This window comes from Sturnus vulgaris, chromosome Z, assembly GCF_052056855.1.
Source record: "Sturnus vulgaris isolate bStuVul1 chromosome Z, bStuVul1.hap1, whole genome shotgun sequence".
NCBI lineage: Eukaryota > Metazoa > Chordata > Aves > Passeriformes > Sturnidae > Sturnus > Sturnus vulgaris.
Window position 1 is genome coordinate 43,568,632 of NC_142283.1, and position 14,722 is coordinate 43,583,353.

At 36.5% G+C, this 14,722-nt stretch overlaps 1 protein-coding gene across 1 annotated transcript in view; it reads left to right on the plus strand.

Annotated features, from left to right (window-relative positions):
- TUT7 (terminal uridylyl transferase 7) overlaps positions 1-11,759 on the plus strand; it is a 34,149-nt gene extending 22,390 nt beyond the window's left edge. The window contains exons 18-29 of the mRNA XM_014869132.2: positions 2-105; positions 1,107-1,196; positions 1,286-1,399; positions 1,504-1,581; positions 2,595-2,772; positions 3,299-3,346; positions 3,465-3,556; positions 4,037-4,152; positions 6,805-7,124; positions 8,818-8,894; positions 9,050-9,113; positions 10,728-11,759. Coding sequence (XP_014724618.2) covers positions 2-105; positions 1,107-1,196; positions 1,286-1,399; positions 1,504-1,581; positions 2,595-2,772; positions 3,299-3,346; positions 3,465-3,556; positions 4,037-4,152; positions 6,805-7,124; positions 8,818-8,894; positions 9,050-9,113; positions 10,728-10,795 — 1,349 coding nt within the window. The 3' untranslated portion in view covers positions 10,796-11,759. The remainder of the gene's footprint in view (position 1; positions 106-1,106; positions 1,197-1,285; positions 1,400-1,503; positions 1,582-2,594; positions 2,773-3,298; positions 3,347-3,464; positions 3,557-4,036; positions 4,153-6,804; positions 7,125-8,817; positions 8,895-9,049; positions 9,114-10,727) is intronic.
- The last annotated feature ends 2,963 nt before the right edge of the window (positions 11,760-14,722 follow it).

Below are 14,722 nucleotides of genomic sequence, written 5' to 3' on the forward strand. Positions count from 1 at the left end.
GGTTTAAGAAATGTCTTGCCTATAACAACTGCTAAAGTCCCAATTGTCAAATTTTTCCATGTCAGAAGTGGTCTTGAAGTAGACATCAGTTTATATAATACTCTGGTAAGGTTATCTCCTTTTTTATTTTATGTTGTGTAACAAAAAACTGAGGATCCGTTTCTTGAGACTGAAGTGATAGTTTGGATGAGGTTCAATAATCAACTGATTTAAATTACCTGTTGTAGTTTTATATTTCAAAGAAACCTTTTTGGTTTTGTTTGACTATGAGTGGAGTTCGCTGCACAATTGTAACTTTAGAGTTGTCACTTTCCTAAGAAAATCTATTAGTTCTTCAGTAATAGTAAGAAACAGTGGTTTAAGTATTGTAAGTCTTTCTTAAATAAGAGACAAAATAAAGTAGCTTCAGCTATTTTAGATTCCTCTTAGGGTCATGGCTCTTTCCTAGCCTTGAGGCCTGAAATAATGATTTTGAACTGTAATATATTAGAATGTAAAAAAAAACCCAAAAAACAACACAAAAAAAAACCCCACCCAAAACAATTCATGTGTTCTTGGCCAAACATTTTAAAAATAGGTTTCGTTTATTTCAATGTTTTTAAATTTCAAAACCGTATTCCTTGAAACAGCAAAGGAAAGTCAAGTCTTAGACAATTTTTAAACTTTCTGAAGGTTTGTAATGAGCTCAAGAGGAGTCTTGAGGAAGATACCTCAACCACTAAGTGTGAAAGTTTTCCCCTTGAAGTTATGCATCCCTATGTGTCTGTTGGTAGCTCTTATAGATCTGGACTGAAATCTCTGGATTCAAGTAATTACCTTCTACCAAATATTTTGGAACTGTAGGAACTTCTTGTTTTGAAGTATTGTTCTGTGAATGTTGTTTTGTACCACTTCCACACAGATTAAGGAAGTTGATTGGCTTTTAAAAGAGCAGGTGATGACCTCATTGTTGAGTGCTTCCTTTCTCAATATATATTCCTACTATGCAGGGCTTCACACATGCATTTCTTGAGGACAAAACTTAGAGTTTTTGTTCTTCAGCTTTTCAGCTTATTTTTTTCATGACTTCAGAGCTTCTTTATTTTCTACATGACTTGTTTTTGTAGGCCTTGCATAACACCAGACTCCTGTCATCATACGCAGCTATTGATCCTAGAGTAAAATATCTGTGTTACACAATGAAAGTCTTTACAAAGGTAGGTGTGTTTCAGACATTCTAGAAGCAGTAGTTCCTGCAGCAAGGGATGATCACCATGAAAGATAAAAATCATGTTTCTTTTTCTAGATATGTGACATTGGAGATGCGTCTCGAGGTAGCCTGTCATCTTATGCATATACTCTTATGGTGCTTTATTTTCTTCAACAGAGAAATCCACCAGTCATCCCTGTTCTTCAAGAGGTATGGTATATCATAAAGAAATAACTGTACACAGTATTGATCAGAAGAATGTCAGTGCTGAATATGAAAGGATCTTCTGATGAGTTTTAATATTACTCTTTTAGATCTACAAAGAACCAAAAAAGCCTGAAATTTTGGTTGATGGCTGGAATGTATATTTCTTTGATAAGATAGAGGAGTTGGTGAGTAAATCCGACCAATTCAATGTTACCTGTAGCTTGACAATTATATAGAAATTCCTTTTGAAGACATTGTTCTCAAATATAGAGGTTGAATATTGTGGTTTAACCCCAGCTGGCAGTTAAGCACTACACAGCCACTCTCTCATTCCCCCTGCCCCCTCCCTAGTGGGAAGGCTAATTAAAAAAAAAAAAAAAGTAAAATTTGTGCATTGAAATAAAAAACATTTCATTAATTGAAACAAAATAAAATAATAATCCTCATACTTTTAATTGTTACAATGATGATGATAATAATAATAATACCATTAATGGTAGTAATTGAAAAAGAGAGAGAGAGGACTAAAGCCCAAGAGAAACAAGAGGTGCCCAATACAACTGCTCAGCAGCTGCTGACTGATGCTGAGGGATGGCCCCCAGCAGCAGTAAGTACCTCCTGGCCAGTTCCCCCAGTTTGTCTACTGGGCATGACACTCCATGCTATGGAATATCCCTTTAGCCAGTTTTGGTCAGCTGTCCTGCTAATGCTCCCTCATGGCTTTTTGTGCACCCACTGGCTGGCAGAGCATGGGAAACTGGAAAGTCCTTGACTTAGGGTAGGCACTACTGAGCTGCTACTAAAATATTAGTGGGTTATCTACATTATCAATATTATTCTTATGCTAAATACACAAACCAGACTATACAGCCTACTAAGAACAAAATTAATTCTATCCAGAACAAATACAGGAATGGAAGTGAATATCCTGTTTGAATATCCTGTTCCTGTGTTTTCCTCTTAAGAGGCAAAACCTAGTGCCAGAATTATTAATTGTCCTCTTTTGTTGTTAATAGATTAAAAAATATACCATTTAAAACCGGTATTGGAGTATCATTATAAATTATGAAAGAAAGTATTCTAGTAAAACTCCAGTGTTTTTCTGTATAAATTAAATGATGAAAATATATTATGGAAATCATGAAAATCATTCTGCTTAATGTAAGTACTGGATGTAACAATATTTTTGTCATTTTAGTCGGTTGTTTGGCCAGACTATGGGAAAAACACTGAATCTGTGGGGCAACTGTGGCTGGGACTTCTCCGATTCTACACAGAAGAATTTGATTTTAAAGAACATGTCATCTGCATCAGGAGAAAAAATCTGCTTACAACTTTCAAGAAGCAGTGGACCTCGAAATATATTGTAATTGAAGGTAAAGGCATATGAAGTATGTAGGAATATACAGAACTTCTTCACCATGAAAATTTTGCTTTTCCACAAGGCTGATTTATTTTTCTATTACTAGATTATAAATTGTTATATGCTCATGTTTTTCAAACCATCACAAAATTGCCATTGAGTTTTGGTAGTGCTAAACATTATTCTTCAGGGAGTTTTTGGCTACTGAAAAGAAGTTGCAAAGCAAACTTCACACTTTTCATTATGAAGTAAATGGGAGAAACATAGATTTAACAAAATCCTTTGGCAAAGAAATGAGCTATAATGCAGTTGAGATGTTCTCAAAAATACTAGGTTTAGCTGAGCCCACATTTACTTAAACGATTCAACTCTGTGTATGATTACACTGTTTAATATCACTGTGATCTGACGGAGAAAATGCAGCAACATATTTTAGAAATAGTCTGTAAACTGTTTTCTGGCGCATTTCATTTTCATGGAAAGAATTTCTACTCTTTTTTCTGCACATTGAGGAATGCCTGTCATGTTCTTTTCTGCAGATCCCTTTGATTTGAACCACAATCTTGGAGCTGGATTGTCAAGAAAAAGTAAGTCTTCTGTTAACAATTTCAATTACAAAGTTAAGATCTTGTCTTGGATATTATTTTGCATTCTAGTTTGATATTTAAATGATTATTTCAGTTTGGGGTTTTTTTTCTTTCACAGTGACAAATTTTATAATGAAGGCTTTTATTAATGGCAGAAGGGTATTTGGTACCCCTATAAAAATATTTCCTAAAGAATACCCATCAAAAATGGTAAGTTCCTTCTAAGAGGAGTATGTATGTGCTCTTTGGCATATAACTTAGCCTTTACAGGACTATAGTTACACTCACTGTAAGCTCTTTCTCTTAAATTCCCACACTACTCTCAAAATCTTCATGGGAGTTACTGCTGAGTACTGTTTTAATGATACTTGCATGTAAAATATTTCGGTATGCAGAATACTAGTCAAGTCAGAGTTTCATTGCACGGATTTATATATTTTAATCCAAATTAAAACCAGCTTAGCATTTCTTAAAACTGCAGTTTTATAACAGTGTGCAGACCTGGTGGTGAGTAGGCAGCCTGTAAAAGAAGAGGTCAGTGGCCAGTTAATTCATTAGGTGTTTCGGGGTTCAGCTACATACCTCTGTTTATTCTTTTCTGTAACTCTTACTGCTTCTTTGACAATTTTTTATCTGTCTTGATTTCCAAGTGTTTGGATTTTCATTTTAAATACATGATTTCTTTTACAGGAGTACTTTTTTGATCCTGAGGTACTAACGGAAGGAGAATTGGCACCAAATGATAGATGTTGCAGAACTTGTGGTAAAATTGGCCATTTCATGAAAGATTGTCCCATGAGAAGAAAGTGAGTATAGTATTGGCACCTGTGTGTGACTTTTTTCCTCAGGTTTGTTTAGGAAAAGATTAGGATAGTAATGCTAAGCATATATTACTAAAATTTGTCCCTGTTGCAGACTTTTTTCGTGAACCTGAATTAAACTCAAAATGTATCAGTACCTATTTTTGCAGTGGTGGATAGTGTTGTTGCTGAAGAACTGTTAAAGTATCAATGCTGACTCTCCACTTTGTTGTACAGGGAAGGAGTAGTCAAAGAGAATAATTATGTGCTGTGAAAAGCACTTGTGGATACAAATATTTTTATTTATTTAATGATTTCTACTACCAGAATTTTACCACTCCTAGCAAGACACGATTTTGTTCACAGAATCATGCAATTCCTATCAAAAGCAAGGCAGGAGTAGTGTCATTATTTTTCATAAGCGTACATGTATGAGAACAATGTCCTGTTTTACATCCAAAAGAATGCTTCCTGTCCCTGAGTAGCCATGTCCAATATTCAGTGACTCTCTTCTGGCAACAAATGAATGGCTAAATAGCTTTTGCTGCTTTTCCTCTTATGAAATGTCTAAACTTAAAACTCATCCTTTAATTTTGATTTTAGTTAAGACAAAGCTCTTTAAAAACTTTGTCTAAAAAATAGTGAAATGTTGAAAACCTTTATGCTCACTTGTAAGGTGGATGGAAAAATCTAGCCATTGTTTAGAATCTATTTATATTAAAAGCTGTCATTAAAAATAATTTGCGCTTTCCTGTAACTAAATAAAAAAAAGCTGCTAACATCATGTTGGATGAAGTAGCTGTTCTGCTACACATTAGAGATTTGTGAACTTATATTGTTCATTCTGTTAATTTAGAAATTTACTCAGCTTTAGCAATTGCAAGCACAGTAGCTGATGATAGTTTGAAATTCAAGAATGCTGAAGGTGGTGTGAAAGTCTCTTCAGCGTCCAAACTGTTATCTTACTCTTACAACTGTGGACTTTTAATCTTGCATTCTGAAGTGAAACACCAGTTCATTGCACATACTCAGCTATGTTCTATACAACATTAGAGGAAAAGTAAATGGGACTGTGCGTCTAAGAACAGAAATGCCCTGTGAGGTTAAAATCACTGCTACATTTGAGACCTCTGTTCAGCCATTTATTGCAAAAGGGAGTGCTGTCCATGAAGGGCAAACTAGTTGTTTTCTGTAGTCTCTTCTCATGCATTCCCCTCAGCATCTGCAGTTGCTGTATAAGAGGTGTTAGAGCCCATACCTGCCCTGCTCTGGTAATGCTCATTTGTGGACTGGGCTTGTTTGTGGTTTTGTCCTTTTCATTTTGTTTTTTTTTCCTGAACCTGATTCTCCTGGTTTCCTTAGCAATTTTTTATGGCAACTAGTTCCATAATTGTTCTGACTGATATGTAAAACAGTACTTTCCTGTATCTGTTTAATCTTCGTCATCCAATAACTTGCTGAGTGTGCACTTAATCCATTTACCTGTGACCCTAACAAAGATGTTAAATAATATTGGTCCCGACACAGACCCCTGAGGAACAGCACTCGTCACTGTTGTTCACACAGACATCAAGACATCAACCACAATGCTTGAAGTGCAACTATCCAGAAAATTCCTTACCCACTGAGTGGTCCACCTATCAAATCCATGTCTTTCCATTTTAGAGACAAGGATGTTGTGTAAGACAGTGTCAAATGCATTGCAGAAGTCAAAGTACATGATGTCAGTCACTCTTTCGTTTCCCACCATTTCTGTAACCCATTTTTATAGAAAGCTACCAGATTTGTCAGGCATGATTTGCTCTTAGTGAAGGCATGTTGACTGTCACCAGTTGCCTCTCTGTTTTCCACGTGCCTGAGCATAGTTTTCAGGAAGATCTGCTCCATGATCTTACCAGGCAGAGGTGCGACTGACCAGCCTATAGTTGTCCAGGTTTTCCTTTTATGCCTTTTATGGAAAAAAAAAAAAAGCTCACCTTGAAGCTCATGTCATTCTTTTGCCCTTCATTCAGTTTTGTGAAGTATTTTCCAAGTTTCTAGCTATTAGCAATGCATCCAACTTGCCAGAGGAGCCTGGTATCATCTTCAGATTTGGAGGTTTCACTCCTGTCCCCTTCTCTAGTCATGTAGGAAATTGTTAGATGAAACAAGTCTGACAGTGGTAGTGTTTCTTCACTGCTAGACCTTTAAGTTGCATAGAATGTTAGAAGGTTCTCTCAACAGAAGAGACTTTTAGAGTGAATATGCACAGTTTCAGAAGGAAAGAACTGAGTTCTAGTTGAATTGTACAAATAGGAAAAAAAACCCCCAGAATTATAGCCCTATTCTGTTTGTAATTTGTTAGCATTTTTCTTGATGTTCCTTCTCTTGTCTGGACTTGAGCAGCCAGATTTTCAGTTGCTCTTATATTTTTTGAGTTACAAGTATTAGGCTTTAGGACTGTGTTATCATCTAATAGTAAAGTTAAATTATTAAATATGTGTAACATCAGTGGAGCACTGTTCAGTGGGAGAGTCAAGGGAAAAGTATGGCAATTCACTTTATTTATCCTACTGAAGAATTATTTTGTCTAAGGACAGTGTGTTTTCTGGTTTTTTTATTGGCTCTCTGTGTGAATGCAAGGCCTCTGAATTCTGCTGCACTTTTCTGCTCCTGCAGACTAAGACGGCATCGTGATTATGAAGGTACACAAAGGTATGGAGAAATCAAGGAGAAAAGAAGCAAAGAGGACAAAGAAATGCAGAATAAACCAACAGAAAGGGAGAACTTAATCAAGGAGGGAAAGTCGCACCTATGTACACCTCAGAAGAGGAAACTAGCAAGGGTAGTAGTGGAAACTGGAAGAGAGAAGACTCCCAGGCAATCGGCAGAGAAATGGAAGCGCCTGGAAGACAGAGACCTAAGAGAAAAACGTTGTTTTATCTGTGGAAGAGAAGGTCATATTAAAAAGGAATGCCCACAGTACAAAGGAGTTGCAGGTATGAAACTGATCAAGCTGAGTAGTTTAAATAGCACTTATGCGGGGTTTTTTTGTATTTTTAACATGATTGACTAACAGATAAGCTTTTTGCATCATGTAAATGTGGGATTTTTTAATGTAGTCACATTTAACCATTTTCCCTTCATCTTCACCTTCCTTTCAGAAATGTGCTGTTTCCTGGGAGGTTTGGCATAGTTTCTCTTAGCAGATAAGATACTTCTAATAAAAAGAATCCAGTGAGCTTGCCAATATTTCAGATTACATCTTTTCTTCCAGTGCATCATAATTGCAACAAAAGCTAGTGTTACAGCTCTTCACATTACCTAAACCAGAATGATTCTATTCGACCCTGAAGTCAATACGAAAAGTGTACAGATTTGCTCAGATTGAATTTTGTGAATAAAATAAAACAATGTTTCTGACAACTCAGCAGTTCAAAGGATACAGAAGTTTATTTTATAGATCCTGACTAAAATACTGCTAAGCAAGAGTATTTAATTATCTAAGTCATCTTTGAAATCAGATGGATCGCTCATCATTTGTGATAAAGGAATATCTTTCTAAGATAAAATTGAGCCTTAAGACAGTACATGGGTACTTGTAATTAGCTTCCAAAAGAGCAAAGTATTACTGTTTACCTGTAGGTAAACCTGGGTGCATTTAAATTCAGGCTGGAAAAAAATTGTTTTACAAATTACTCATGACTTGACCTCTTAAAGGAACAGATTGGAGTCTTTTATATTAACATATTTTTCAAACCAGCTTTTTTTCTTTATTTTTACTTGCAAAAATATCCTGTCTGCCTTAGATCAGGGAACTCTTCATAATCAGATGCATTTAGTGGAAGAGGGCATAAGACTGTTAAAATACTGGAAGAGGGAGAAAAATGGTGCATGTATATTTAGAATTGGGAATATATTTAGAAGTATTCTTTAATAGGCCACTAGAAGTAATGGATGGACAGAAAAGTTGATTAAAAATTGAAGCCATGCTTCATTCAGCTTCTGACCTTTTGAAGGTATATGTCAAGTCTAAATTTAACTTCTGAGTTTGTTTATCTTTGACCTTTTCTCACTAAACTTCTCTTCCAGTCATTCTGTTCGCCATGATACTGAGTCTGCAGAGGTGGAGGGGAATATGCCTGATTGTTTCATAGTCAATCATATTTAGCATTCATCATATGGAACTATACTTAGGCTGTACAGAATATATGGGTAAAATAATAAGTTCTGCAATAGGTGTTTTTATCTATTATCTGTATTTTGAGAATTAATCTGTTTCAATTTGAGAGAATTACTGTAGGTTGGGCTTTGTCTTTTACTGCTTGCTTAGTGCCTGAAGTGTTCTTTCTAATTGAATAAAGTACTGTGGACAAAGGATCAAAGTTCAGACTTCACTTTTTGCATTGCTGTGTTTTGTGAGACTCCATTTACCAGCTTATCTTCATTTCTTCTAAGTTCCCTGTCTCCTGCTGATTCTGGAAGAGGATACAAAGCTTAATTTATTGTAGGCTCCTAGCTTAATACCACATTATGTGAGTTTTCCATGTCATAAAATTGACAAAAATAACAATATCTTACATTCTACATTTTCTGATTTTAGATCTAAAATATTTTGGTATTTTTCTGTCTTACGATAACTGAAATGGAAACTAGTTTCCAATTAGCAACTCTTTTTTATTATTTCTTCAGATGGCTCAAAACCAGAAGTGTTGTATGGGTCCCCTTCTTTACCCACTGCTGTCAAACAGGCTGGTAGATTAAATCAGGTAAACACCAAGTGTCACTTTTGTTTCATCTTTTACTTTTTATGTTTTAAAGTCCATATAAAGTAATCAAGAAAATGCTTTCAAGGAAAATCTTCTGTTGTGAAATTAAATACTTCCATTTTGTTGGTTCATTGATGTGTGTATGTTTTTTATAGGGAGTGCTTATGCATGAAGAAAAAAAGAAACAAAAAGGAAAAGTATTTTTGAGTCCCCAGTCAGGTTTGTATATCTTCAGTTCAGAAACTATGTGTAAAAGCCTGGCCAGGTGAGACCCCAGCTGGAACTCTGCATCCAGCTCTGGGGTCCCAGCACAGGAAGGACATGGAACTGTGCAAGGGAGTCCAGAGGAGGGATATCAAAATGATTAGAGGGATAGAGCACTTTTCCTGTGCAGAGGCTGAAAGGGTTGGGGTTGTTCAGCCTAGAGAAAAGAAGGCTTCAGGGAAGACTACTGTGGCCTTTCAGTTCTAAAAAGGAGTCCTTAAGAAAGATGGGAACCAACTTTTAACTGTTGCAATAGTAAGGAGTAATGGTTTAAAACTGAAAGAGGGTCAATTTATATTAGATTAACGAAAGAAGTTTTTTACAACAAGGATGGTGAAACACATGCACAGGTTGCCCAGAGGAGTGGTGAATGCCTCATCCCTGAAAGCATCCAAGATCAGGTTGGATGGGGCTCTGAGCAACCTGATCTCGTTGAAGATATCCCTGCCTATGGCAGGAGGGTTGGACTAAATAACATTTAACCCAAATTGTTCTGTAATTGTGTGATTCTTTATCAGTCCTTATAGGAAGTCTAGTTAATTTGCTGAACACTGGCAGCTTGAACAGGCTGAAGGCACCTATTTTTTTTTATTTGGAAAGTGTACATATTTTGAGTTTTGTTTTGGAAGTAAAATTTGGGTATAACAATTCTATGCCTTTTATATCACTGACTCTGGTAGATTTATTTTGCAGCAGGGTGTGGAGGGGTGGAGTTGTATCAATCTCTTCTATTACAGCTTACATGGGATTCTTTGGTTCTTCAGGGAAAAAATATGGAATGCTTTCTTGTGAGGGGTTCTTGCAGTAATTGTCTAAAATTATACATGATTAACTTAGGAGAGATTATCAAACTTGATTATCTTGGTCTGAGCTGCCAAAATGCAATCAAGCTAAAATTAACATTTAGAAGTAGCACTGAGATTGTATTATAAAGGGCCTTTATGTACTCTTTCTGAATCAGAGATGTTTTGCTTTAAATACGTGATTAACAATGCAGCTTCCTTACAGTAATTTCACACACTTATTAGCAAGTACAACGAAGATTTTAAGAATTGCTGCTTTTGTTTTAATTAGAACTTCTAGTACAACTCTGCAAACCTTTCAGCAGCATGGGTATATAATACACTAATCTCTCTGCAGTTGGAGGGGGACCTAATTAGTTTTCTGTAGTTTGTAGAGACTTCACTGCAATGAAGCACCTTAAATTAAATTATCTGTTTTGTTGGGAAGACACATTGGATTTTTTGTCTTCACTGGAAGCCTTTTTCAAATCTAAGTTTGGGAATTTTGTAACACAAAGTGGTTTGTCATTAGGTGTTTAGTTCAAGAAAATGGTGGTTTTCAATTTTGGATTTTATTATTTCCTACTGTCCTTCAGCAGGTAATGATCTTAAAGTTGATCTGTATGGTCTTTCATTACAGTTTGACTTGACAGCAATTTTCTCCTGTCTTTTTGTTTCAGTTGGTTTATGTCTTTTTGTTCCTTCTTTTTTTTCTTTTTCTTCTTTAAAAAAAAATACCCAACAAATAATACCTTTAAAGCATGATGCTTTCTTCCTCCCAATTTAGGCAGCCTTTCCGATAAATACATGACTCAGGGAAAAGCCTCACAGAAGAGGACCCAGCAAGAATCATGAGGGATATTAAGCACTGATGAATTGCAACACAGATCCATAATTCACTTAAAAGAAATGTCTTTGGCTAAAGCGTCTGAATTCACAGGACAGCAGCATAGACAACCTTCAGCTTAAGTTCAATGAAAATATGGGTGTTTTCTTTTAGATTGCTAGTACAAGCAACTGTGGATTTTAATACAGACCCCTGCTCTTTATTAGATTGTTCGAGCATTTTAATAGAAAGCCATGATGTTTTGTATTTGTTTATTAGGTAATGCATTTAGAAAAGGGCAGGTACTAAAAATAAACTGTTTTCAGGGTTTTATTGTTCCACCTGACCATTTTAAACTGCACTAAAACTATGTGCTAGCCAAATAAATTATATTTTCTTCAAAAATGAATCTTTTGAAGGAGCAAATGATATTTATTAATGTTGATTGTTTACTGAATCCTTGTGTAAGTGTTTGAGATGTTTGTAGATTGCTACATTTTTTTTTAATTTCTCCAGAGAACTAAAAACATAGCCACTAGTCATCATATATACAGCATTCTCTGGACAAGCAGTGCCACTGAGATTTTGTGGGGTTGTTTTCCATTCTGTGATTTTTATGGGAGTTCATTTGCTGCTGTGCTTGTGTTCAAGAAGAAAGAAAGACAGACTAGGTAACAGGTCAGTCCTGTTTTGTTGCTGCTAAGAATCTTTTTCAGGGCCTTGGGGATACAGACAAAAATGCTTTAAGAAACAGAGGTATTGTATTCAGCAACTGGGGAAAAATACATGTCCGTTTTCATAGAATGTGAAGAGGATCCTTGTACCAGTCAAGAATTTACATTAATTAGTAGTATGAATTGAGCTTTACTTGAAGTCCTTCCAGAGGTGGTAATAAACCATCTTACCTTGTTCAGAAAATAATTAGTTATGTGTTAAAATTGAAACCACTGTTAATTTATGAATCTGAAATAAATTTTAAAAAAAAAGTGAAAATCAGACTTAAGTTTCTCATTTTTTTTCTGAGGTTGTAGTTTCCAATATTCCTGGCATAAATACAGAATTAATGATAACTTACTATAATTATCTGGATTTAGAACAATCATGTTCAATTTTTTTTCCTTCTCAATCTATTTTTATGGAAGTTGGGGAACTAGCATCCTAAGTCTTGCTTTGGTTTTCACCCATCTGAAGCCAGCTATCTATCAACTTTTAGATGTGTTGCTTTCACAAATAATTTCTTCTGTGTTCTTTCCTAAACACATTTTCAAGCTTATTATCTTTGTGCTTTATTTAGCTTTCTGTTCAGAGTTACTTCCAATTTTGCTCGTGGGAATGAAGTGTATAAACCTTTTCTGAACCAGGTGCATTACCCTGTCCTTCTTAATGATATGGAGGAACATGCAGTTGTTTATTTATGCTGCCTTTTGTATTGGAAAAAAAGTGATGTCATCATATTTCACAGGAATTTCATGTGCTTTTGATGTCCAGGTTTTCCAAAGTTGGAATATGTTTTATGCTGTGAACAGTAGTTATCAGTGCTGAGAAACTGAGAAAGTTAACTGCGTTGCAAACCTCAAAAAACTTCATCTATCTTAAACAGCTAAGTCAATGTCATTTAGCTATTTAACTTCTAGATCACACACATCCATTTTCCCTAATGCAATTGTGAGGTTTGTTTCATGGCTATATTTAAAACTGTTTCCCCATCTGTTAAAATTTTACTTAATTTATTATGCAGTAATTTGTTTTATAAACATCATCACATTTTTGTAAGAACTACAGAAGCCACATAAAAATTACCTTCTTAAAGGTAAATTGTTTTATAATAAGTTGTCAGGGTTTGAAATAGCTGCTTAGAATGGGAGTTTCCTAGCATGGAAGGTTGTTGGCTTTTTTCCATACTGATAACTTATCAACATTTCTTGTTACTCGGTTGAACAGTTAGATTTTAAAACTGATTTTTGCATTTATCTTCTCTGAGAAGGCTATATTTCTAGCCCATTCTCAGTCTTCCATGTGGAGATTGATTCTGCAGTTAGGGGACTGAGGAGTGATGATTGGAAGCCTCCTGAGGAAATCAAAGCTTTTGTGCCTGCATGGTAGCTTGTGAATGATGGAGGTATTATCTGCATTAGTACATGACCTTTCCCCCTTCAAGTGTACTTCACTTCAAGTGACTTCAGCCCAGTAGTGCGTTAAACCTCCCACCCCTAAGTAGGAGTAGTTTACTTGAGATGCATGCTCAAGGTCCATGAATTATGTGTGAAAAGACACACTTTTTATAGCTAAATAAAATGAGACTTCCTTTATACACCTGCTATGTTTATATTTGAGGTGTGCCTCAGTGAAGAGCAGTAGCATAATTATGTATGCATAAAACACATCTTACTATCAAGCTCTTCAGATCTACTAAGCTCAGAATCAGGGAAGTAAGCGAGGTGATAAGTCCAAAATTTGTTTGTACTTGGACTACATAAACAGGGATTTAAAGTATTACCTAGCCTATTTAAGGATGCTGGAATGTGGAAATGAAAAATGAGTACTTGTTCACCTTCTGGTGTAGCCACAATTCAACTTAAAGTAATGGCATGAGTCTCCTGTACCAAAGCTATTGGGGTTTCTTGCAAGTCAAATCACTGCAGCACCAGGAGTTGGGGAATGGCAGCTCAGTTCATCCAGCAGCTTTCATGCTCTCCTCCCACGATGCCTCTGCACGAGGCAGGGATCAAGGACAGCTGGGCCCTGACCACGGTGGGCATCCTCTCACTTGGCTCCAGAAAGGCATGAACCCGGAGGAAAGGGCAGGATCCTGGTCAGTAGGAGGGCAGACACAATGCATTGTCTGTGATGGATCATAGCAGTCACTGGTTCCAGGTCCTGTGCACTTTGCTCAGGGATTTGTCCAAACTGAATAACTCTACACATGGGTTTTGTCTGCTGAGCCAAAGCTTCCTATTGAGTAGCCATAAGCATTGTTACTTTAACATGCTTGCTAGTGTGATGATCAATAAATATTCACATTCTGTGCCTGTATTTTGTGGGTGGGAGACTGTGTACTCATAGACCTCCACTGTTCCCTGGTGTGTGAAAATGCTTGGGGATAAAAAGATAACGGTTTGGAAATTGTAGAGGAAAATAGGATTGCTACTCCCTGCATGGAATGTGGTCAGCATACCTGCCTTCCCACTCACTGTATGTGCTAAAGGTGGGTGGAGTAGAGTACATTGTAGCCAGGCTCTTGCAGAGACTTGAACTTTGTGGTTCTTTCTGACTGATAAACTGCACAGCAGCTGAATACCAAGGGAGATAAAGGAAGATGTCCTGTTGTCGAATCAGCAATTGTGGCGACTTGACTCTCCTTAGGCTGACACATTATATCTTCTGAGATACCTCACTAGGTAAACTATGTGACTACAGCCACTTAAGTTCCATCTAAACATAAGAAAATAGTATAAAAGTGAATTTAGAAGAGTGTGAAGTTAGGAAAGACTCCATTTTGACTTCTGGAATCAGTTGACAGACTCAACATCTCTTTGCCCCTATGAGGACAAGTATGGGGTAAGAACAGTGTTCTATGAGTGGTAAATAATTGCCCTAAGCTCCCTTTTGTTAGGGATTAGAGCTTTTTAGTACATTGAATCAGTATATTGCTTTAAATATACTTGCGTTCAGCTACTATCATCAGCAATCCTTGAACATTTACATGTCAGAATTCAAGGCTGCATCCAAAACAGCAGGGAGAGGATTCTGCCCCTTGCTTGCCTCTTGTGAGACTCCACTTAGAACACTTCATCCAGCTCTGGGGCCTCCAGCTGAGGAAGGATATGGAACTGTTTGAGTGTGTGGCCTCTTCTGCACTAAGTTGATAAGAGGACTGCAGCCACCTCCTTTATGAAGACAGGATCAGAAGGTTGGGACTGTTGAAGAGAAAGGTATCTAGAGACCTCATGGCAACC